Source organism: Amblyomma maculatum, chromosome 1, assembly GCF_055883805.1.
Source record: "Amblyomma maculatum isolate TAMU_Amacu chromosome 1, ASM5588380v1, whole genome shotgun sequence".
In the NCBI taxonomy this organism is placed as follows: Eukaryota; Metazoa; Arthropoda; class Arachnida; order Ixodida; family Ixodidae; genus Amblyomma; species Amblyomma maculatum.
In genome coordinates, this window is record NC_139344.1 from 139609817 (window position 1) to 139633420 (window position 23604).

Sequence of the window (23604 nt, forward strand, 5' to 3'; positions counted from 1 at the left end):
GGAGATAATGGATTCCGGGATAGACTTGTGTTAATAAAATTGTTGGAAGTACCTTAGGCGAGAGTGCACTCTTTCTGTCTCTGAAACATTTCGGTTCTCAGCGCTCCTAATGCACTGAAAGCAACATGGGCATGTCCGGTGGAGTACGCGAAACCTATGCAAGACTTGCGCAGTTCTGCATGCGCCAATTCAGATGGTGGCTATATGTAGATTGGTAGAAGCAGGAATTTATGAAGAGGGATGCTTCGGAAGCTTTTAGGTTAAAATAAACAATAAATAAATGCACGTATGGTGGCTGATGGATAGAAATTTAAGAATCTTTCAGCCATTGCAAATGTACATTAACTGGTCGCTATCAGAGGTCGTATCCACGTCATCAAAGAGTGCAGACAATGCACACGTTGTTGGGAGTAGTATAAGCTTCCGATAGGTGGTCAAAAATTGCTCTTATCGTTTTGCATGCGCTCTTAGCGCGTAGTTATAACTACCATAGAAAACCAATGGGCTGGGCACTTTAAAACCATTGTGAGGCAACTGCGAAATATTGTGAGGTACATTTTTAGAACATGTTGATAGAAATTGTCGAAACTCTTAATGACTAGCAAAAGTTTGCTTCTGAAGTTTGTCTTGCGAACACAAGTAGGTAAGACTGCCACAGAGAACCAATGGGCCGCGTTTCTAAAGAATTTTTAATCAACTATAGAATATTTAAGGCACTTTTACAAATATACTGATAGAGATTGATGGTCTAAGCTTCCGATGCATACCAAAATCTCGCTTCTGAAGTTGTCCGGCGCTCACAAAAAATATGTCAGACTGCCTTGGAAAATCAATGCGACGCGTTTTTGACAATGAGAGTAAAAAAAAAAAAAAAACAAAAAAAAAAAACAAATCCTAGAAGCCTGCCGAGGGTAGATGAGCTGTCTTATTGAGTGATACTGGGATGTTATACAATGTATGGATAAAGTACGTTCCAAACCTCTTTGTAAGAAAACGTGCGAAATTGATGGGTATTGGTCCGTAAGTGCGCCGTAGCTTCACCACGTCGTCATGAAAAGCACATGTCACGAATGTAGGGTCTTGTCTTTCTGGGCCGTGGAGGTACCTGCACTTTTTTCCGAGTATCTTCATCGACCTTGTCCAAACAGGGTTTATCCATGGGGCATATTATTATTATTATTTTTGTGTGTGTGTGTGCGTGTGTGCATGTGGACGCCTAGGGCGGCGGCACTGAAAGCCACCCAACCGCGGCATTCGAAAGTGTATATACGCTCGGGAGAGAAGTTGCTGGTTTTCGTCAGTACCTACAAGGATGGCCGAGGCTTGTGACAACCATTTTCCGCTTGTTTGAACACCCGGTGATTACTACTGCGGTGGCAGCAGGAAAAAACGTGGCCTTGTACAAGAGCGGGAACATTAACGACGGTGCAATTATTTGGGAGAACTATAGCTTCTCCACAAGCTCGCGAAGTTTCTCCCGGAGGCGGGAGTAGCAGAGCCCGCCTTCAAAGTGAAATGTGCTTCACTGGGTGGCCTCCGTTTATTCAGGGAAAGTGTTGGTTAGGTCCGTAGCTCGGAGAGGTTCGGTAGGAGGGCTCTGAGCTGGTCTCAAGGCTAATTTGTATTCTTTATGGCGGAGGCCGTCCAGTTAATCTGGCTTTCCTTTCGGCAGTGCGTGAAAGGGCAGACTTTAATGGCCTGATTGAGGGTTAGCGCCTGAACGAGCGAAGGATGTTGATCTCATTCAGACCGTGTCTGTGAGTGGTTATACCCGGAATATCATATATAGGGCCGATCTGGGCGACGGATATGGTGATCGTGTGAGTAGATTGGTCCGCTCGCCCATTTTATGGGGGCAAGTCCGCAGTGGCGGGCGTAATGTTCAACTATGTCTACAGCTTGCGGCGATACGCATGTCGTTCAGAGCGTTATATCGTCCGTGTGTTTCGCATCATACGCGCCATTTGCAGCGGTGAGCTGGCCAGGAATACATACCATGATGAATGTGAAGCGGACAGATGAAGCTGCGGAGCGCAGAGGGGTGCCGTGCTGGGGGAGTGGAGGAATGACAGAATGTTTAGAGGCAGCGCTAGTGGTCGAAGTTCGGTCCTTGACGAAGGAGCGTACGTGGGCGTGAATCTGAGATTCACAGTTGAGTTGGCTAAGTCCGGTCAGAATAGAGAATGTTGTCAAATGCGTCTTTGATGGCAAGGGCGAGCCTGTGACGAGGAATGTCGGTGTGAAAACCTCATCCCGGAGCTGCAAAAAGACACCTTGAGCTGAGAATACCGCTCGGAATCCGTAAACGCTGAAAGGGTAGAAGGCCGTGTTCTTAAGATATTGGTGGAGTCGCGTCAGCACTACCAGAGCTCGTACAGCTTTCAGCGACAGCATGGTTGGTTTACGGGTCGGTTTTAATGTCCCAAAGTGACTCGGGCTATAAGAGACACCGTAGTAGAGTGCTCCGGAAGTTGGTGTTCTTCAACGTGCACCGACATCACACAGCACAGAAAACAACATGCAATGCACAACACGCAAAAAAAAAAAAAATGTACAAACGATGGTGTCAGTCACCTTCAGAGCTTATACCGAGCCGCCAAGCGCGACGTCCGAAGCAGCAACTCACTTGAGAAGTAGTACGACGGATAGTTTGTTCTTTATTTTCGCTATCAAAGAAAGGGTGCGATTAAACGTCACTATGACATCGCGGCGAAATCGCGAAGTGTTTTTTTCAAGATTATCTTATTTTTCTCACTGAAGGTCGTTCGGATCTCAACGAAAACAAAATATCGCACCAGAAGCCACTCGATCAAGCAGAAAAGCTATGATATGCGGAGTTTAACGTCCGAAAGCGACATAGGCTATGTGCAATCAAAATTAGGAGATTAAGACACGCACTTGAATAAAAATATCTTAAATTAAGAAGCGCGACGACTTTATCTAGCTCAGCTAAGTGAGCATAATTTCCGCTAGAAGCTCAAGGAAAGCGTCTCTATATGCGCTTGTGAAGCTCTGCCAAGCCCAAGAGAGTAAAAGGAGGTCATTATTGCAGCCCTACATGTAGGCGCTGCCGGTGGAGCAAGACCTCGACTCCTGTCGCAAAAGTCTATTCCATCAAGCACAATAAAGCAAGTGAAGTTGGCAGCACATGCGGTAAAGTTCTAGAGAACAGAGAGACCGAATTTTTCTTATTCAAAATAGCTGTATGAATTTAAGTTTTAAGCAAGTTTCCACATTCTTCAGAGTGAAGATGTTTGCAGAGAGCAGGAAGCACAAAGTTCGAATCGCCTTATGTAAAACCCGCCTCGTATTGTCCATGGCGTCGTCCTCTTCTTTGCATGCGTTAGCAGTCGGCCGAAAGTTGAGAACTGGGGACGAAGCACATCGAAATAGCCTTAACAAAGAGTTAAGAACTGCTAAGAGAGAGTATCAACAGCACTTGCTTGGACAAAAAAAATGCACTTAGCATTTTTGGGAACATTTCTAAAAGACGTGTTTCTTCAAAAAAAACAAAACCTAGAAATTAGGACCCCTTAATATTAACGGTAAGCTTGTATAAGGTGCCGACCTTTCTGAAGAGTCCAACAGCTTTTTTACAAGTTTTAAACCTTTCAGGAGCTCTTCTGCAGCAGCTGATTTCTTAAGATGTGGCACACGCGACTCAGTTGTATTTAATATCCCCTAGATCCTGACTGTTTTTTTTTCTATTCTACTCAATCTGAATGCAACACATAGTGTGGATTACGGGGTTCTTCAGATTGGAGCAATAAAATCTGTAGGAGATATAATAACCCATGTTTAGCGCATATATTCAACACTTCGCTCTCTTTTTCGAATTTTCCAAAGGGGATGAAGAATGCTCAAGTTTCTGTTATTTACGATTTCTGCCCTTCCTATCTTTTCGAAAGCTTTGTCAAAGGTAATTCTCAAACGAACTGAGAGTTTTTTTTTTTAATAAACATGTATACTATTATAACAGATTCTCAACTCGGCTTTCGTAAAGCAGAAAGAATTTATACTGCAAAATATTGTAATGAAGAACCTGACACACGAAATTTTCTTCGACGTCACCAAAGCGTTCGATCTCCTCAACCGCACATATTACTCTTTAAATCAGAAAGATATGAAGTTCGCTGTGGCTGTCTGTCTCAATTTATTACGGTCATGCTTAGCACAACATCAGCACGCAACTTTTGTTGACGGGAATAAATCCAGCCTTCAACCTATTCATTGTGCCGCTATTCAGGGTAGCCTCCTTGGACCGTTCCTCTTTAATGTTTGTATTAATGACATAATCAATATAGCAAAGGCATGATATACATCCTGTACGCCGACGATAGCAGCATATTCGTTGGTGGCCCTTCTTCAGAAGACTCTTCATAAAGCAAATACTGTTCATTAAACACTCAATGAATGGTGCAAATCAAATGACTTAAAAGTTAGCACCAAAAAAATCTAAGGCGGCTTTCTTTCGGCCAGTTAATTTTTCGGTCCCTATACAAGAACCCGACTCCTGCTCTGAAATGATGAGATTTAAATTTCTTGGTGATGTGTTGGACGCGTGCATGAGATGGAATGATCATGTGAACCATTATGAAAAGAACAAAACAAAAAAAAAACTATCGATGTCAGTCGGCGTTTTGTCAAGATTTTGATACAAATCTCCCCCCCTCCCCCCTTTTTTTTTAGACTGTTACTTTGCCACGCCGTTGTACAATCGTTCCTGCACTACTGGCATCTAGTATGATCAACAACGTCAAACCGTAACCTTTACATATTACTGGTAATGCAGAAAAAAAGGAATTCGGCTTGATGCTTGGAGTTGCCTATATTGAGCACACGGGAAGAATTTCCCTTCAGTTCCAAGTTGTTCTTGTTGATCGCCTGTATGAATGTCGCTTGCTATACTGTTGTAAATTTTATCAGCCTGTAGTCGCGAATTTTCTTAGCTGTCTTGCCGAACTTAAGCGTATACCGGACAGCATAACGTAAGACTACGATAAGTGGGATATTCCACGCACTCGAACTAATTAAGGCAAGCAAACATTCCAGTTCTTAATAACACATATACTTAATAAATACCAGAAATGTTAAAATTAAATTAATTCCCTTTCTCGTAAGCATGTACTGTTATTCCACTTTGTTAACAGAGACGAGAAGCTCTTCTTTTCTACTGTCAGCATTTTTTTACTGACTTTTATATTACCTCGACAGTTCGCTTGTTTATGTGTCGATCTTGAAAAAAAGAAATTCCAACAGTCTATTTCATTGCTGTATTTTCGATTTATAAAGTTTTGTGTGTGATCGCGCAGCCTTTGCACGGCCTTTGTTTTATTCTCCGGTGGGTATTTTTAGTTTGCAGGGCCGCAGACACACTCAAACTGCTTAACTATATAGATTTTAGTCTGGGGTCCATCCCTGCAGTATGTATCTGAAAGGTAAATAAACTCATTATTAATGCCTCTGCGTGCCTCGTGTCTCCTCGGTTTCATTTGTATCAGTCAGCGTAGCGAGCTCCCTACGTAGCTGCGCTGTTGCTGTCAACTTGGCGTTGAGAACCGAACCAATCTGCGGCTTTTGCTTTTAAGTACGACGCATATCAGTACTATAGTTCAGTACCAGTGGCGCTGAAGTCACCTTGAACGCGGCGTATAACCTTCAAATGTAAAAGAGCAAATATAGGTAGATACAAAACACGGGAGATGTTAGTCGTGCGTTGCGCACGCATTTCATTGCATCTCGAAATCTTCGTAGACTGTGCAAGCTGCAGGCTTGTTTCATTAGAAAATTTTCTGAACGAAACAAACACCGATGATCTGCAATTTGTTTTCTTTTTCTGGATGCTATAAACACCCGGTGATGAAAAAAGACCCCTGATAGAGCGTGCGTCAAAGCCCCCCCCCCCCCCCCCCTTTCCCCCCTGTACATATATAGTTTAATCAGAGCTGGAATCATATTCCAACACTCAAACTCTTCTAAGACACGTGTTCATCACGTGCAAACATTGAATCTTCGGTGATGCCTGTAACTGGTTCTAGTAACGTTACCTGTGTAGTGGCCAATGTTGTGTTACTTGTTCACTCGGCGTATAGCGACGGCGTTCGTGAGCAGAAATGTTTTCTTCGCAGCAATTATATTCATGCGAACAGCTTGTTTATCGGCCAGAGATTTCTGTAAGTTACAATAGTCCCATTTTTTACAGAGCAAGAAATCACATGCAGCCAATAACTATGGCGGCTTTCTAACGCTCCCGCCATGCTGCCAGTGGCCATCAGCAGTTGCATGGTCGCAGCCGCCACAGATTATAAGCCCGGCAGAAGCTGGTCGCATTCCCTTATGACGGCTACGCATTTGCCACTCGTTCAGTATACTTCCAGAAAAAGCTTCGCCATATTTCCCGCCGCTGTTCACAGGTTGATCAGAAGTATTCAGGAAATGAAGGTGAACTCAACAGAAAAAACGAATAAACTAATAGAAACATTGTATTTGCTCATTAATGTTCGAGCGAGCGGGCAAGAAAGTCAAGGTTGCAAGTATACCTTTTCTTTTACCTCAAGTTTCACTCTGCGTGCGATCTGTGGCACGCGGCCTTCGTATATATACTGTAAGTGCTGCAATCAGCAATAAACGTGGCATCCAGCTCAGTTATTTACTGTTTTCACGAGAGTGTGTTGCTAGCGCAAAACAGGGCTCTACTCGCTGTACATAATGAGTGCTCCGCATTTTTTTTTTTTTTTCGCAGAAAGAGTGACGAATCCGTGCGCTGCATGCATTCATGCGCAAAACGTGCCTGCGACGGCGAATGAAGGAAAGAAAAAACAGCTTACCACGCGTTTCGCTAGTGAGCGCATTTACGAGCAACATCTCTCAGAAACGGATAGAAAAGAAAAGTGTTCCTGAAGCTCCATGAACGTCATTCAAGGAATAGCTGTTGAATGTTTCATAATTTTGAGCTGTTGTTACAGCAAGTGAGCAGACAACTAATTTGTTTTATTGCGCACATAATCATAAAAAAAAACAACGCAGTTTGTGGTAGGCCCTTGCCAAAGTTGACAGATTATATCACAGCGTTTTTATCGGTGGTGAACAGGCAGGGAAATTTCTTAATGTAGTAAACACTCCATCGGAAGTCCCGAAGCACTGAAAAAAAAAAAAAAAAAAAAACACTTGCGCACTCGCCCATCCATGAAGTGAACGGCACAGCGCTAGCTGACGCCGCTACAACGATTATGCATGTTTATTTGATGGTGGGATGAGCGTAACGATGCCATGCTTTGTTCCTAGAATGAGGCCCACGGACGCGATGTTGGGGACGCATTGTTTTTCAGCAGTCCAAGTTGATGCCACCGACAAGCAGGACTGGCAAAGGGTGGTCGAATGCGGCGGGGTGGTCATGATGAATTTGTGGAAACGTGCTACACACCGCCACGAGAATGATGCCGCTTTCTAGCTTTGCTGCGCGTGCGTCTTCCACGTCTTGCATGCTTTGAACAAGAGCAACACTAATCGCGTTTGTAGTAAAGGTAGCTGCTCGATAGGTGGCGACACGGTTGACTGCGCTTTTTTTTTTTTTTCCCGGAGATGAAGCGGCACCTGCTTAAATCCCGTGCGTCAACCGGGTTCATTCACGCCTGCGCGGCCCCTCGGTTTTCGGGACGCTGTGGTCGTAGACGAGCTCCTCTTTGTGAGCCATGTTAAGGCCCTTACATTCTAGCGGTCATCTACACCCTACGCAATGCCTGCATGACTGCCTAGGTTTGGATTCAGTAAAATGGTTTCTCGTAATCAATGAATGTTATATACAGGAATTGGTTATATTCCGAGCATTTTTCTATCACGTGCATGGTGGGTAGTGTGGATACGAGTAATAGTAGAGTAGCCTTTTGCGAAAGCCTGTCTGATCCCTTATAAGGCTTTTGTTACGATGTCATAACTGACGTCTCGAAAATAATTCTGTCACCGAACCGTAGGCCCGGCCCTGGATTCAAAGACGACGCGCCGATGCGGTTCCTCGAAACGCGTTGCTGGCCGTACCAATGACATTGACCTTGTGTTACTCCGTTATGCATCACTCCACCGGTCTTTGGTCTGCGTTTCATGTTGTACTCTGCACAATAGTTTCTCTTTGGCCTGCAATAAGACCAACCAGTAGAGCGAAGAACGAGCTCGCGCAGCTGTGTTTCTCACAATGCGAAAGGGATTCGACAGTGACGATAAGCACGTCGCCTACTTCAACGTTATCCTCTCGAGCAATGTCCACGCGGTGTACTACATCTTGTTGCCCACGGTTCGGTTTCGCCCGCAGCGCGAGCCCCTCCGTTCGCTGCGCGGCGGCCCGATGTCAGGCGCTGACAGTACACAGCACGCGCGGCCACAGGTGCCTCCTATCTGCCGGGCGTGCGCAATGACCCTTCCGGCGAGCTCTTGTCGGGCGGCCGACGTCATGTTTCAACCTTGGCAACTGCTCAGCCCGCGGCGCGTACGAGGAAAGTGCGGCGGCGCTGTCGGCTGCGCACGTGCCGTTGCCCAATGGAACGGAGAGAGCGGCGGCGTGGTGTTGGTGTGTTTGTGCAGCGCAGGTACTCAATGGATACCCGCTACGTGTGACGCATAGTGTCGCGGGCCGGCGATCCCCGTCTGTGCCAAACGACCATCGGCTGCTCATAGATAACTGGTCGATGGCTCTGACTTTCGGTTCGTACACGTTTCTCATTGTCCATGATATCGCTGCACCTTGCGAAATCTCTGTGTTGTGACACTGCGCGTGTCTTTGAGGTGTTTCACCTATAGTTACTGATTTCTGCGTGATCATACGTGTATTTGTTTTTTTTTTTCTCGTTAAGGTTGCATAGGTTGGAATCGACAGTGGCTTCTGGTTGCTCATGCATCATCGAGAAAACTACGTGCTAGTCTGCCATCCGCAATTTTTTCTCGGCCGCAGGGCTTGTTTAAGCGGTTACCATCAGTTGTTTCTACAGGCGCTTATAGGCTCAACACCGCGATGCTGTACTTAGTGAAAAAGAGCTCATAGACAAACTCGGGCTTACTGCTGCTCTCTGCTACCGGACGACAATTTTGTACAGAACTAGACCGGACAGTCACTCTTTCCGATGCCCAGTCTGTGCATACCATCTTTTTACGATCCCGTCAACTTAGGATTGCCCATGAAACCTCCTAATGAAGTGGCATCTAACGGCCGCATATTAAATGACTGCTACTTGTCTCATACCTGATTTCAGATCATACTATGGAGAAGTAATTTTTTCATGATGGCACCACTGCCTGCAGATTGAACGACTTCGCTCGGTACGCCGCGCGCAAGTGAGCATGGAAGTTTCCCGTCGCCACCGTTACAGCAGACAGAATGACAAACGATTCACGCTTAAGCAGCTGACCACTGGTTAAGCGTGCGCCGTTATTATCTCTCCCTCGGCGTGTCATCTAACTCGCGTTTCACGTAATGCGGATTCGATTTGTTCTGCTGTTGTGCGTAATTACATGCGTTTCTAGCAAATGAAATGTTTATCTAGTGAGAACAGTGGTAAGTCGTTTTTCAGGAGCTCTGTTGCTGAGATTGCAAATGAGGTAGTTTGTTTCAATTTGCTAGCATGCTTATCAGATAGCACCAATAAATTCCATATACCTTGTGCGCCATAAAACCCCATGTAACTAACCAAAGATGCAAAAAAAAAAAATGCTGTACGTAGTTCTAGCTCGGCTGCTTTTTCGCGCTGCTGTTCAGCAAGGGGCTGTGCACTGTACACATGACAGTAGAGTTGTCATATTTAGCCAGGAGTTCACCAGCCTCCCTCGCAGTCTAAATTCTCGGCTTTAGCACCTAAAATACAAAATTTCTCGCACTACACGCCTAAGCTATAGCACGACAGGAGTGCGGCAAGCAGTAGAAACCCGGAAACGGCCTGGTTTCCACATTTGAAATCGAAACAACCTGTGCTAAGAGAACTGCACTGTATTGCAGCTGTACTATGTCACATTTTTTTTTTTTTTTTTTTTTTTTTTTTACCGCAGCTATGCATTTAACGACTGTCTAGGCGATAACTGGGCGATATAAATTCAGAAACAAGTCACAAGTATCCGGACTGACATTAAATTTCTCTGCGAAGTTGCTCAAAAAAGAGATGAACTGAGACGAAAATTCTGTGACATTGTATGAGGTTGACATCGAACCGAGGACCTTCAGTTTGCGAGACGGGTAAGATACCCGAAGGCGCATTCTGTCGAACGGAATAAAGGTGAACCAAGTGAATGCACAATGCAAGCGGGAGAGACCCGAAGACGCATCGCCTTCAACTCAAGAGCAAACATTTGCACAAAGGCCTTCATACGAGCGATAATTTTCATCCTTTCATAAATGTACAATATCTTCGCGCGAGGTTACCGAAAAGTAGACTCCTTGGAAACTTTTAGCATTATAGAACGCGCAGGTTGTATTTATGGTGCGTTCTCCGTTGCGTTCGTGTACGCACACGCGCTTGTACAGCCTCCCTCGCGAATGTTATATTTGTACGCGTTCTCGCGGGCTTACAGTAGCCACGTTTGTTTTCTTCGCATGTGATTTCTTTTGTGCGTCTGGTTGGCTCGCACTGTTCACTAAATGCCTATAAGTATTTCTGTCCAACGCTATATCGTCTTCGTTGCTTGCATCCGCCAGACTTACCTCACCCGGAACAGTTGACGCAGTTGGACTGCAAAAGAAACAAAAAAGAAATGCTTGCTCTGAGATGTTTATAACAGGCGCGGATACTATGTCGTACGCGCTGCGTCACCGCTCCTGCCATGGTGGTGCTTACAAGTGGCGTAATTAACACGAGCACAAAGGATTCTACAGTAACAGCCTTCTTTGTGCGGTTTCTGACACATGCACGGAGGTCGAACTTCAAAAACAACGCGCGCGCATAGCTGCAGTGGGTTAATCCGAGGGCGGCGCGGATTAGACCGCTTTTTTTTGTTTGTTTGTCAAAACGTCGCACCATGTGGATGCGTGCTCGCACTGTATCGCAATTTCTTGACACTATAAGCGGTAACTTAACGTTCTACCGAACTGTGAAAGCTGCACGCGTTACGCGAAAATAGCGTGAGACTGGTCGCCGCCTTCGATACATCGTATGCTGGGCTATCATGACTGCCGTGTGACCAGTTTGAGCCAGTCACATACCGTTATATAAACACGACTTGCTCTGACAATTGGGATCCTGCATCTTAGGCGCGAAATGTCGCTTCCGTTTCAGTCCAGTTTATTGACGGGGAATCTCCAGAAGTGAGTTAAATTTTAATAAGGCGGTAATTGAACCCGTGGATATTAATGTGCAAACACTAAATCTTAATCGCTTTCTTTTCGCTGCCAGCAAATTGATTAACATTGCCTGCGTGCATAGCAGTATTTTTCGCGATATTCACACTCTAAAGTGTGCGTTTCGCGATTTTCATCTGCTCCAAAAACCAAGAGGTGACTCAGAATTTGCTTCTTGACATATAATTGGGAGAACTGTGTGTGTGTTTTTTTTTTTTTTTTCATTCGGGTCCAACAGCGGAAACGCACAGCAGCGATTAACTGCACGTTGCGGCTATGCATTGTACGAAATTTTGAAGCAGCAGCTCGAGCCAGTGAATCTGTGGCCGAATTACCAGATCACCTTGCACTGTGGAGTGGTTCGGAACTGGTTCGCTCCAACCTGATGTGCACACAAGATCACCAGCCACTCGTGCAGTTCCAAAACGCGCGCACATGCCTTGGCGTTTCGGTCCTTGATTGGCTGGTGCTATCCAACTGTGAAAGATATACATGCGTGCACATAGACTTAATCAGAGCACGACTGCGTATACATGAGCGTGTTAATTAAGAAACTGTGACATATGTCGATGTACACACTTCCGAACAGTCGCGAGTGTTGCCCAGTGTGTCGATTCACTTTTGCGTTCGTGGTTTTAAAGCCATCAGGAAAATCGTTCCGTAAGAACAAATTTTTTATCGGCTGGATCGTCCTTGTGATGTATTTGGCAACAGGGATGGCTCAGTCTTCTTGCTGACTGGACGCGGAAAGAAATATTGCATATAGTACATGGTTTGGGGCCTGAGGCGTGGCGGAAACTGCTAGTTATTTTGCGCACGGACGTACAGTCGTGAGCAAAAGTGGTATACAACACTTAGTCGCTGGCGGAGGTCGAAACGAAAACTGCACGCCAACTTCATCTTGCTACAGCTATCTAAGATCGAGACAATAGTGGCAGTGCCCTATTTTATCCACATGCATGTGCCACTAGATGGCACTTTTACTCAATTTTCTCGAGCTCTGTCACTGACTGAGTGTTGTATACCACTTTTGCTCACGACTGTACACTGGTGCAGTGCAACCACCAGCCCCGAGTACAGCGTAGCGCGGAAGGCAGAGCGACTGTTCAGTCGATCGAGCACGCAGCGAGGGCGGTGCGTGCGAGTGCCGTTAAAGGGAAGCGGTTGGTGACGCGGCGAGCAAGCGTCCTTGAGTCTCGATTTTGCACCACGGTCATGTGAGAGACTCCGACTGCGCAAGAGCGGCGCGCAGCTGTCTAGCAACGCTCCCGGGCAGCTTGCTAGCTATTCGTAGGACAAGGTTTGTGCGTGCCGGCCAATTACGCCACTGCACGGCTTCTCGGCAATGGCGCACCTTGCCATCACAATGGAATACTGAGCGCGAGAAAGCAGTTATCAGCAGCTGCTGTTGTCGCTGGCCTTGAAGTCTGCGGGTGATCTAGGTTTTTCTTAGGCCCTGAGGATCGCAGCGTCCTTGCTCGCGTGCAGAAAACTGGCGCTCACAATAAATGCAGGCTAGTGAGTGGCCGCGACACGCGGCGAATGAATAATCGTTCAGTTCCATTTCTTTCTTTCACTTCTTATATTGCTGTAATTCTTGTGATCGGGCTACAATCGCGCAAAGCCGAAAGCAGTTCGATTACAATATGAACGATCCGGTCTCTTGTGATCGGGCTACAATCGCGCAAAGCCGAAAGCAGTTCGATTACAATATGAACGATCCGGTCATTTTATACCGTTTCCTATGAATGCATCTGCGAGCGCATACAAAACGGTTGTGTCTAGAACTGCTATGCCATGTGCCCCTTTGTCGCACGCTACGCGCGTCGCCTTTGTAGAGCGGTGCAGAACTTGACTATTACTTTAGGGTTGGGGGCTATTCATGCTAGTACAAGGAACAAACCGAAAACAACTCACGAAGGCAAGAATGGTTAAAAGGAATCCCGCGATCTCGTAGTTCATGGACGGTATACGTGTTTATTTCCACCTGCCGCCACACTAAGGAACTGACGCACATAGACGGAAAAAAATGACGTCCATTCGTTCTGACCGGTTCTAAAAATTGGCCAGGCCTGCGCCATTTTTCGCCAACACTCGCGCCACATGAATGCTTTCTTCTCGCTTTTTTTTCTTTTCACCTGCCTCTCAACCAAATTAAAAATTATTGGATTTTCTAACTTTCTAAAGGTCGCAGTGGGGGAAGGCGTTAAGGATAGAGGTGGAGCAGTAGTCATTTTAGAGAGCAGCTCTTAAGTGGCCGGTTCTGGATAGCATGTCGTCGGCGTTACCGGTCACCCGCAGCCGTGTGAAGTCGCAGAGAGGAGCGTCATCTGCCATGGCCAGAAGGTGACAAAGTTTGAGGGGCACAGGGTGGCTCAGTGGCTTGTGGGCAGAGCGAAAACGTTGGGGATATGGCGAGAGCGTGCGGAAGGTGGCTGCCACGGAAAGAAGCCGGAGGGTGGCTACCGAGGGAGGAGGTGCTATCACGACTGCCGAGTAATGCCAACCCGTGGGTGATGCTACGAGAAGCCGAAGGGTGACCCCCTTGAAAGCACGAGTTTATGTTGTTAACGGGGGAATGGCACCGCATGTGGACAAGAATGAAAGGTGGAGGCGGGTGGCGGGACTGGAGAAGGAGGAAAGCACTGGCGGAAGAGAGAAAGGCGCGAGAGTAAGGTGGGAAGTGTAGGAGGAGGGTACGGCGGGGCCACGCAAGAGGCGTCGCGTTCAGTTTTTACCGGGTGATGCGTAATGTGCACCTTGGTAACGTTTCCCCTCTCCATGCTACTTCATAATAACGCAATTTCACAAAGAGCAAACAGCACACGAACACATGTTACAAGGCTTCTTTGCCCCTAAAAAAAAAAAAAAAAAAAAAAAAAAAAAAAAAAAAAAAAAAAAAAAAGAAAGCAGAAATTTAGAGCATTTTATGCGCGCAGTTCTAAAACGGTTTCTCATGTCGGTAGCACTGTAGCAGAAGGCAAACGAAAAAAAAAATACAGTAAGGTTGCCTAGGCATCAGTTTTCACAGACGATTGTTACCCCGTTTCATAGCCGTAGAAAGAGTAGTAAACAACATTGTAAACAGTATAATTTACACAGACTCCCTCAGGGTAATCACAGCATTACACTCCAGAAATGCAACAACGGACTTAGTAGGAGCAAAACCCATAACGCAATATTAGCCGGAACACAATGCGTTATAATTAAACTTTGCTGTCTACCAATCCAGGTTGCAATCAGCAGTAACAACAAGAGGGCTGATGCGTGTGCCATGGCGGTACAAAATGCTAAAATAGAAAAAAAAAAGTAAATATTGTTGCGAAGGTTACCGTAAAATTTGCGCAAAGAAAACTGAGAAGGTAATGGTAGTCTTGATGAGGTAACAAACTAAACAGCGAACTACACTCAGTGAAGCCAGTGATCAAGGCACGGAAATCATGTAATCAAGAACGCCACCTTCGCAACGGTCGCATTCATTTAACACACAACTCCATTCTTGCAAAATGAAAGGAAGCTACTTGAGAACTCTGCGGAGAGGCTGTCTAAACAAATCACATCTTAATCACACATACAAAATTGGAGAAACTGAAAAAAAAAAAACAGAAGTGTTTCCAACTACATTATAGCGGACACATCCCATTATATTCTAGCTTAATCATAGGGAAAAACTCGCTCGTTGAAATTTCCTGTGTATTTTCGTTCTTAAAACACGCAAAGCTTTTAAACCAGCTATAGTATTTACACAAAACGTTTACCAGACATTTACCGCATGGTGGCTTTAGTTGCCCAGAACACAACACAACAGAACGCAAAGCAACGCAACGAAACACTGCACAATACAACGCTCAATGGGCCGTGGTGGAATATGAGCATGCAGAAGAGTACGCCTCCCGCTGCAGAGACGACCCCACATATGCAATACACTTCGTCTTAAAGAACAAGTCGTTGGTCCAGCACCTGAAAAGCATCGCCTGCGGCTTGTTAAGTCACAAGGCTTCTTTTAAACAACCGGGAACTGACAAAGGAGCGTCAGTTCAAGGATGATTATGAGTGGGAAAATGAAGACCAGTCTTCAGCTGTATATATACGATTGCCTTGTCTATCTCAAAATTATTTGCCTCGGTATATCGCAAAACCAAAATACCTGAAGAGCTGCGCTCAAGTTTCGGAGTAGTGAATATCATAATCGTCCGCCATTTTTTTATATTTATCAATGTAAATAAAGTAGTGGCCTCAAAAAAAGAAAGCAAGCAAAATGGGTTACACCCTATCAGATGATGTGTACGGAACCACTGCCCTCAGCTGCACATCGTGACCCCTTGCATCCGAAGTTGCAGCCGACTGAACGGAGCAATGATCGCGCAAAGTTTATTGATCGGTAGCAGCGCTAGAAAACGGAGGCGCTAACAATGACGCGGAGTAGGCGCTGCGTAGCCGTTTTCTAAAGCTGTGGCCTATATGAGCGTAGGCTAACTCGTTCACTCATTCAAAATTGTCAACGTTGTTAGCGGCGGTTTCCATGACAAGGCACGCATGTAGAGTCAAGCAGCTGGCACGGCAGCCGCGTTGACGTGAATTGCTCCCTACATAACACGACAAACAATTTGCCGAGCGGACCGCATCATTTAACTGTACCAGGCTAAATGAAATCATCAGCTACCGTTGACTCTGAGTCTTGGTCCCTGCAACGTTTGGCGAAGATATCTTCTCAACTATGGTTGGTGTAGGTAGCCATGTACAACGGTCACCGACAGGCAAAGCAAGCTGTCGACCCGAACATATTTCTCCGTCGGTTTCTGTGACCACATTCTTGCCGTGCTTCATGCGTGCGCGTGCGTGCGTGTGCAAGCGGGCGGGCGTGCGTATGTGCGTATGCTGCTCGCCATGGGTTCCCTCTTCCTGCTCTATCCACTTTTTTTATGGGATGGTTTTGGCGCCTCACGATTAGTTTCGCCGTTGTTGTTTCAGACTTGTCTGGACATTCAGGTTTTAATGTGTACTGAAGCGTATATAAATGTCCACGTATTCAGCGGGGTATGCATACAATTCGTACGTAGTGGCTCTGCTTGTATACTGTCAGTTATTGCATGTGCGTATTACTTAGGACGTGCGTAGTGTGCGTGCACATGTGAGCAACAGTACGCTGTTGAGCATCTCAATTTCGAGCCGCATCTGAGCCCCACGTACAAATATGTTTTTTTCTCCTTGTAACTTTGGGTGCAGATTAAGCACTGAGCACCTAAGACCATCAACAACTTTGTCAGCTGGATTCCTATTGCACGTCAAAACAACAGGTGGTCTTTCAGTCTCACTGACTCATGCATTGTGTGTGCGAGCCCATTGTGTTGACTGCGTCGTCAGCTGAAAACTTCCGCCGCCTGACCCTGCCTCTGTCCTTAGCCCATTGTGAAGTGCGCACCATAACCCATTGCATACCTTTCTGTCACTGTCGATTTCTCCTACTCTCCGTGCCACGCACCTGAGTATGCCTGTGGTTGTGTTAGACAGTATCAAAGACTGGTCATGTATCGGGGCCTATGAAGTTGGCCGAATGCCGCTGCAAAGCTGAACATGTAGAGTAAGACGGGCAGGCGAACTTTTTCAGCAATATTTACACCATGCTTATAGAACTACTGCAACTCACGGCCTGTAATACCCTAGTCACACGGTCATTTTCAAAGGCGATTGAGTCGATAGTCTTCGAGATTTTCAATCGCGATCGAACTCGAAGAAGTTGTGCCGCTGCTACACGGCAAAACTCGAAGTCTATTGAAATAGTTATGGTGTTTGGCGCCAAACTTTTGTGGCGCCAGTATCGTTGCTTTCGGTTTTGCTTAAAGAACTAAAATCTCTCTATAAATGCAAAATAAGATGTAGCTGTTACCTTTTTTTAGTAACTGCAGGTGTTTAGTTGTTATCAAAAGACAAGTTTTTGTTTTTTTTTTTTTTTTAACTCGCTGGCGTTTATACGGCTGGGATTTTCATTGCGTTTGCATTTCTCGGCGGCGCATGTTACAGGGGTAGAGTGTGCATAAATTATTTGCTTTAAAAAGAGCTATGTTTTTTTTTAAATTATTACAGATATTAATATTTTACCGCGTAATTTAAAGATATAAAATAACGCTTGTTCACATTTTTGTATCGTAAACGCGCTGTGCACGTGTGTGCGTGACGCTCCTCGATTCAGCGCTAGCAACCTTGCGCACGTTCGAGGATCTTCGAGATCTCGATAGAGTTCTGGGCTGCTCCGCTGACTCGATAGACTATCGACTCAATGGTCATTGAAAACGCCCGTGTGGCAGCTTTCGAAGGCCTTCGAGTCGACAGGCAGTCGCTTCGAGGGCCTTCGAAATGCCCGTGTGACAGCGGTATAAGACGTTTCAAACGTACGGACCATAAGCCACGTTTACATTTGGCACGACGACCGATGCTGGACAGACCAAAAGAGTACTTGGCAGTGACATGCTCAAAACTCTCTGGCACGTTTAGTTCAACGCATCGACAATGCGTGACACTGTTCTGGTCGGTGCCCCGCCGGGGTGGCGCAGTGGTTACGGCGCTTGACTACTGTGCCCAAGGTAGCGGGATCGAATCCCGGTCTCGGCGGCTGCGTTTCGATGGAGGCGAAACGGGTGGCGCCCGTGTGCTGTGCGATGTCAGTGCACGTTAAAGAACCTCAGGTGGTGGAAATTTCCGGAGTCCTCCACTACGGCGTCTCTCATAGCCTGAGTAGCTTTGGGACGTTAAACCCCACAAACCAACCAGCCAACTGTTCTGGTCGGTATGTTGGTGAGACGTGGCTAGGGGACGCAGGGACGAGACGAGCGTCAGCACTGATGTTCTAGTCTCTGTCATTCGCCACTTTGCGTCCCTGAATACTGTTTCCATGCAGGCGGCTCTCGATGCCTGCACAGCCCAAATCTTCATGAACGTTAACTTTGTTCATATTCAGGCCTTGAGGCCTATTCGTGGAAAATTTCCCCGCGCAAGTTATATTCTTCGGCAGCAGGGAAATCTGTCTCTCTCTCTCTCTCTCTTTTTGTGCTGCGTGACAGCCCTCGAATAGCGTGCAGCCGAACATATTCGTACAAATGCAGCGAGCAGCCGAACATATTCGTACAAATGCAGCGACAGGTGCGCATTCGTGACAGCGGCCCGTAAAGCGTCCATCTTCCTTATCCATTTGTTCACACTTTTCTGTCTCCTCTCTCTACCGGCAGCAATAGGGCCCGGCAGCGACGCCCGGGGGCCGGCTTCGAAGGGGGCCGGTGTCTCGACTACCAGAGGCTCGTCGTCCGCGCCCGCAGCTGTCGGCGGAAACATGAAGCTGGCCCGCTGGATTCCCTCCTCGCGGGAGCGGCTCCAAGAGGCAGAAGAGAAGGTCTTCTCTTGTAAGTCATTTCCCTATGAAAAGCCTGCGGCGAATCCCTTAGCTGACCACGAACCCTTTCCTGTCCATCTGTGCGAGAGCGCACACGATAACGCTTCCCTAGATGCCACCGATAGCCCTAACTACGGTAGTTTGGTTTGTGGGGTTTAACGTCCCAAAGCGACCCAGGCTATGAGAAAGGCGGTAGTGAAGGGCTATGGAAATTTCAACCACATGGGGTTCTTTAACGTGCACTGACATCGACAGCACACGAAAGGCTTACTTTTCACCTCCATCGAAAAGCGGCCGCCGCGGCCGGGATGCGATCCTGAATCCTTGGGTACGTCAGTCGAGCGCCCATAACTACAGCGCCACCGCGGTGGGGCCACTACGGTAGTAATATCGCACGTAAAAAATAGCATAAAAATGGTTTAGTGTAACATGTTGTAATTTAAGGGCAGCTGATGTATGTACTACAAAATTCCCCCAGGTCACAGGTTCTGCTCTTGAGCAGCCAACGGCAGCGCGCGAGTAACTGATCCTTTGTCTACTTGTTATCATGATTACAATTTAGTTTTCTTACTTTTATTACCCCCCGCACTACTTTTGTTTCATGCCTTCGGGACGTTTTTTTTTTTTTTTTTTTTTATAAAAGCCTGAATAAAGACACGATGAGAAGTCAAATAATAATCTCATACGCTTTACAATAGCGCAGAAAAGAAAATGGCTCAATGACAGAACAGCGTGGCTGGGAAAATGCAGGGCGACAAAGCAGCACATCAAAACACAAGCACGTCAAACTGGCGTGCTGTAAAAGACAACAGTGATGGAGCGGCGTAGCTGCATAACATTTTAGCGATAAATTAGCACAATGACAGCAAAATGCAGCACGAACGTTCTGAAGAAGCTGCCCGGAAATCCTGTAAACTATGTGGTCATGTGACTTAGATTGTGTCGATACCTCGAAATGATTCGCAAAAGTTGCAATGCGAAAATGTGGAGGAAGAAAAATTGTACAGCCTCAACTGTCATTGAACCAAGTTTCACAAGCGTTAGCCATGGGCCGCAGTCGTTGCTGGCGCTCCAATCTTAGAGACTTTTAGTTTAGCGCTACCGCTTACCGCTATCGCTTACCGCTACCGCTACCGCCTACCGCTACCGCGCGAACGTCAGTACGCATGCGCGGATCACCCCGATGGCGACAGATGGCGCCACGTTCCCATTAAATGTCGGCGGATGCCGCACGCGGGGACCAATCAGCGCGTGCTGTGCTGATGGTGCGCGGTAGACGGCCGCGGTAAGCGGCAGTGCTACACTCTATTGGCTCGCTTCCGCTTTTGTTGTTCGATGGCCACGGTATCCTGCATGTCTGGCACGTCTGGCACGTCCATACGGCATGTGTCTTTAGTGAGATGGAGTATGTGTATGGCGTATACCTATATTAAATGAAGGAGCGGCTCTGATGGAACTTCATGAAGACGACGACGTCCCTGGAACAGTTTTACGGTTGGAATTTGATGCAGATGGCGATATTTGCTGCACAGTGCGAGAGTTTGTTGCAACTTTACACAATTGGCGCGATTGGCAGCGGCGATAGCATAGTGTTCTCGTGCCTGGGCACGACGATAAAGACGTACGATGTTTCTTGCGCCGCGAGAGATGAAACAACATGCGGAGCACGTGGCACCATCTGTGGAACGCATGAGGTACTAGTGGTCTAAACGCGAAAATCGCAAATGAACACAGTAGAGCTAACGCATAAAAACGATACTTTGGACAGGAAAAGATGTGTGTGTGTGTGTGTGTGTGTGTGTGTGTGTGTGTGTGTGTGTGTGTGTGTGTGTGTGTGTGTGTGTGTGTGTGTGTGTGTGTGTGTGTGTGTGTGTGTGTGTGTGTGTGTGTGTGTGTGTTGGCACGCACCCCGCATGTGCGCCTGGGCATGCGCGCGTCCATAACAATTGAATAGTTTAATAATTCTGTCAATTGAAAGCAATGACAAATCTACGCACATCAGGATGTGCGTACAGTCTTTGTCAAAAATTTAGAGCCCAGGGGTTTCCTTCTGAGCAACACAATGCTGCTCGTGATGCATTCCTGGTGTTCTATATCTGTGGAAAGTAAGACGATTTTTTTACCCTTTTCAACGGGAAGGACTTCCCTTACCGTTGAAGGAGCGCCACTTACCAGTAGGCCCCCTGGGCTCTAAATGACTGTACGTTCGCCTGTGCCGTGCTGCTCTGTGGTGTGCAAATATTAGTTTCCTGAGACGTCTGTAGGCTATCGCTGTATTGTCTCTTATGTTTTGCCTCGAATCGTGCAGATGATACGGCTAAAATCTTTCTTCGGCCACGGGCGAATGTCACCGTGCGCTTTTTAGCCTCTTGATGCCGCTTTTCAGAGCGCACGAACGTGATGACGGTTACAGCTTGACCATAACGTGCTACCGGCGCTAATCGCACGCACAACTGCGTAAGCTATACATTAAATCTGAGTGCGAAGAAGTCTGACCTTCTAAAGCCTTCCCTCTCGAATACCCGCGCCCGCACACGCCACATTCCCTACAACACCTGTTTGACCTTACACCGACCAGGGAACGCACCCCGCACTGCGTTTGTCAATTCTCTCTTGTCTATTCTTGTCTCGAGCGTCCCCGAGTCAACCCCACCATCCTTCCAGATATTCTCCCTCCCCTTTTTCTTTTTTTTTCAATTTGTTAAGAACTGTCCTTACTCGTGTCAACTTTATTGCTTTGTTTGTTTTGTAGCGGTGACTGCTTAAAAAGGTAGTCCCAAGAGCTGTAACACAGTCTTGATAAAGGTCGGGTTCCGACCGAAACGTCGACAGCAAATAAATGTGTCTCTAGAAGTGTCTACTCTTCCAAATTTTAATTACGGAAGCCAGCGGAAACTACTTATATATATATATATATATATATATATATATATATATATATATATATATATATATATATATATATATATATATATATATAGCGAAGTATACGCTTCATTAAAGGAAACATTTTTTATTTTTCATTTCACTCGACGTTTCGGTTTCCGACCGAAACGTCAAGTGAAATGAAAAATAAAAAATGTTTCCTTTAATGAAGCGTATACTTCGCTATATCCTCTTTTAGCAGTCTAGTACGTTATGTTCTCGCAACCTATATATATATATATATATATATATATATATATATATATATATATATATATATATATATATATATATATATATATATATTTCTTATGTCTAAGCTATTTCACTATTTCAGATATGAAGAAAAGCTATACGGGCCACTATGTTGAAGTAGGTAACTTTGGAGACGCCACCTCTCCGTGCCGCCTGTGGACCATAACCATGAAGCCCGAATCAGAGGACTCAATTACACAGGTAAGCTAAGCTTATAGCGAATAGAGGCGCAAACTAAGTAACAATGTTCTTCGTGCCATAGTAAAAACAGAGCTAGGTTTTCTTCTTGTTAAAGCAAGATGACCTCGTAACTATTGGCTGCTGTTAACATGTTTTTCTGCTCACACGGACGTTGCCAATATTCAAGCTTGCTGCCCAGTCCAAAACTCTTTGCCAAATTTGCATCATCTTGGAAAGAAACCTTACTGCCGCTTAAATATGAGCGCTTGTGAGAAATGGTCAACAGGTCATCATCCTATAAGTTTATGATCAGCTGTTCACTTCGTAATGAGCAGATATGTGCTTTCGTATTTTTATTTCTCATTAGTAAATTCATGGCGTCTCGGCAGTTCTAGCTCAGGGGCCGTATTAATCGGCTATTCAATACTGGCCTTTGAAAACTGCATTACGATGGAGCCCAAATGAAAGAAAAAACTAAATAAACCCTGTGTATCAAAACATGGGTGCGCATTATAGTTTACAGATGGCCGAAATTAACCCTGAGTCTTCAAATATAGCCTATCTCATGGCCCTGTTGTCACTGTACAGCAGATAAAAACCACTAGAGTTACGAATTATTTGGCGCGTTTTCGTTGCAATCTTTTTTTACACAGAAACGATAGTCGAGAGCTTGCCAACTACTTAGCCTGTCTTGTTTGCAACAACGATTACTAGGGTTGATAAGAAGTGACAATAAGGGATTTAAAAAATAAATGCTCGCTTGCCATTCCTATGATTTACTGTACTTTTTTCGTTACATTCCGAGGGTGAAGCTCGCTCGCTCGCTCGCTCGCTCGCTCACTCACTCGCTGACTCACTCACTCACTCACTCACTCACTCACTCACTCACTCACTCACTCACTCACTCACTCACTCACTCACTCACTCACTCACTCACTCACTCACTCACTCACACACACACACACACACACACACACACACACACACACACACACACACACACACACACACACACACACACACACACACACACACACACACACACACACACACACACACACACACACACACACACACACACACACACACACACACACACACACACACACACACACACACACACACACACACACACACACACACACACACACACACACACACACACACACACACACACACACACACATTGCTGTGCGATGTCCGTGCACGTTAAAGATCCCCAGGCGGTCGAAATTTCCGGAGTCCTCCACTACGGCGTCTCATAGCCTGAGTCGCTTTGGGACGACTTTGGGACGATAAACCCCACAGAACAAACCACATATATATATATATATATATATATATATATATATATATATATATATATTCGCTTCTGTTGTAACTGATGGAAACATTGTTTACCAATGTTCCTGGTATTCTTCAATGTTTTCAAGCTGTTATTTGCTACCGCTAGTACTAGACCGCCGCCTCGAGTAATGCTGACCAGCCGGCAAAGGCTAAGTAGGCTTGCGGATTCTTGTACGGTAAAGTTCCATGCAATTATATCGTA

General features: G+C 46.0%; 1 protein-coding gene across 2 annotated transcripts in view; it reads left to right on the forward strand.

The window, feature by feature from the left end:
• Positions 1-23604, forward strand: part of LOC146204104 ((Lyso)-N-acylphosphatidylethanolamine lipase-like) — a 73808-nt gene that overhangs the window by 20168 nt on the left and 30036 nt on the right. The window contains exons 1-3 of one of the 2 annotated variants that reach the window (XM_084589100.1): positions 8519-8694; positions 18535-18705; positions 21958-22076. In XM_084589100.1, the coding sequence (XP_084445226.1) occupies positions 8679-8694; positions 18535-18705; positions 21958-22076 (306 nt within the window). In that variant the 5' untranslated portion in view covers positions 8519-8678. Of the gene's footprint in view, positions 1-8518; positions 8695-18534; positions 18706-21957; positions 22077-23604 lie in introns of those variants that run through there. The other variant, XM_084589099.1, reaches the window with a different exon arrangement.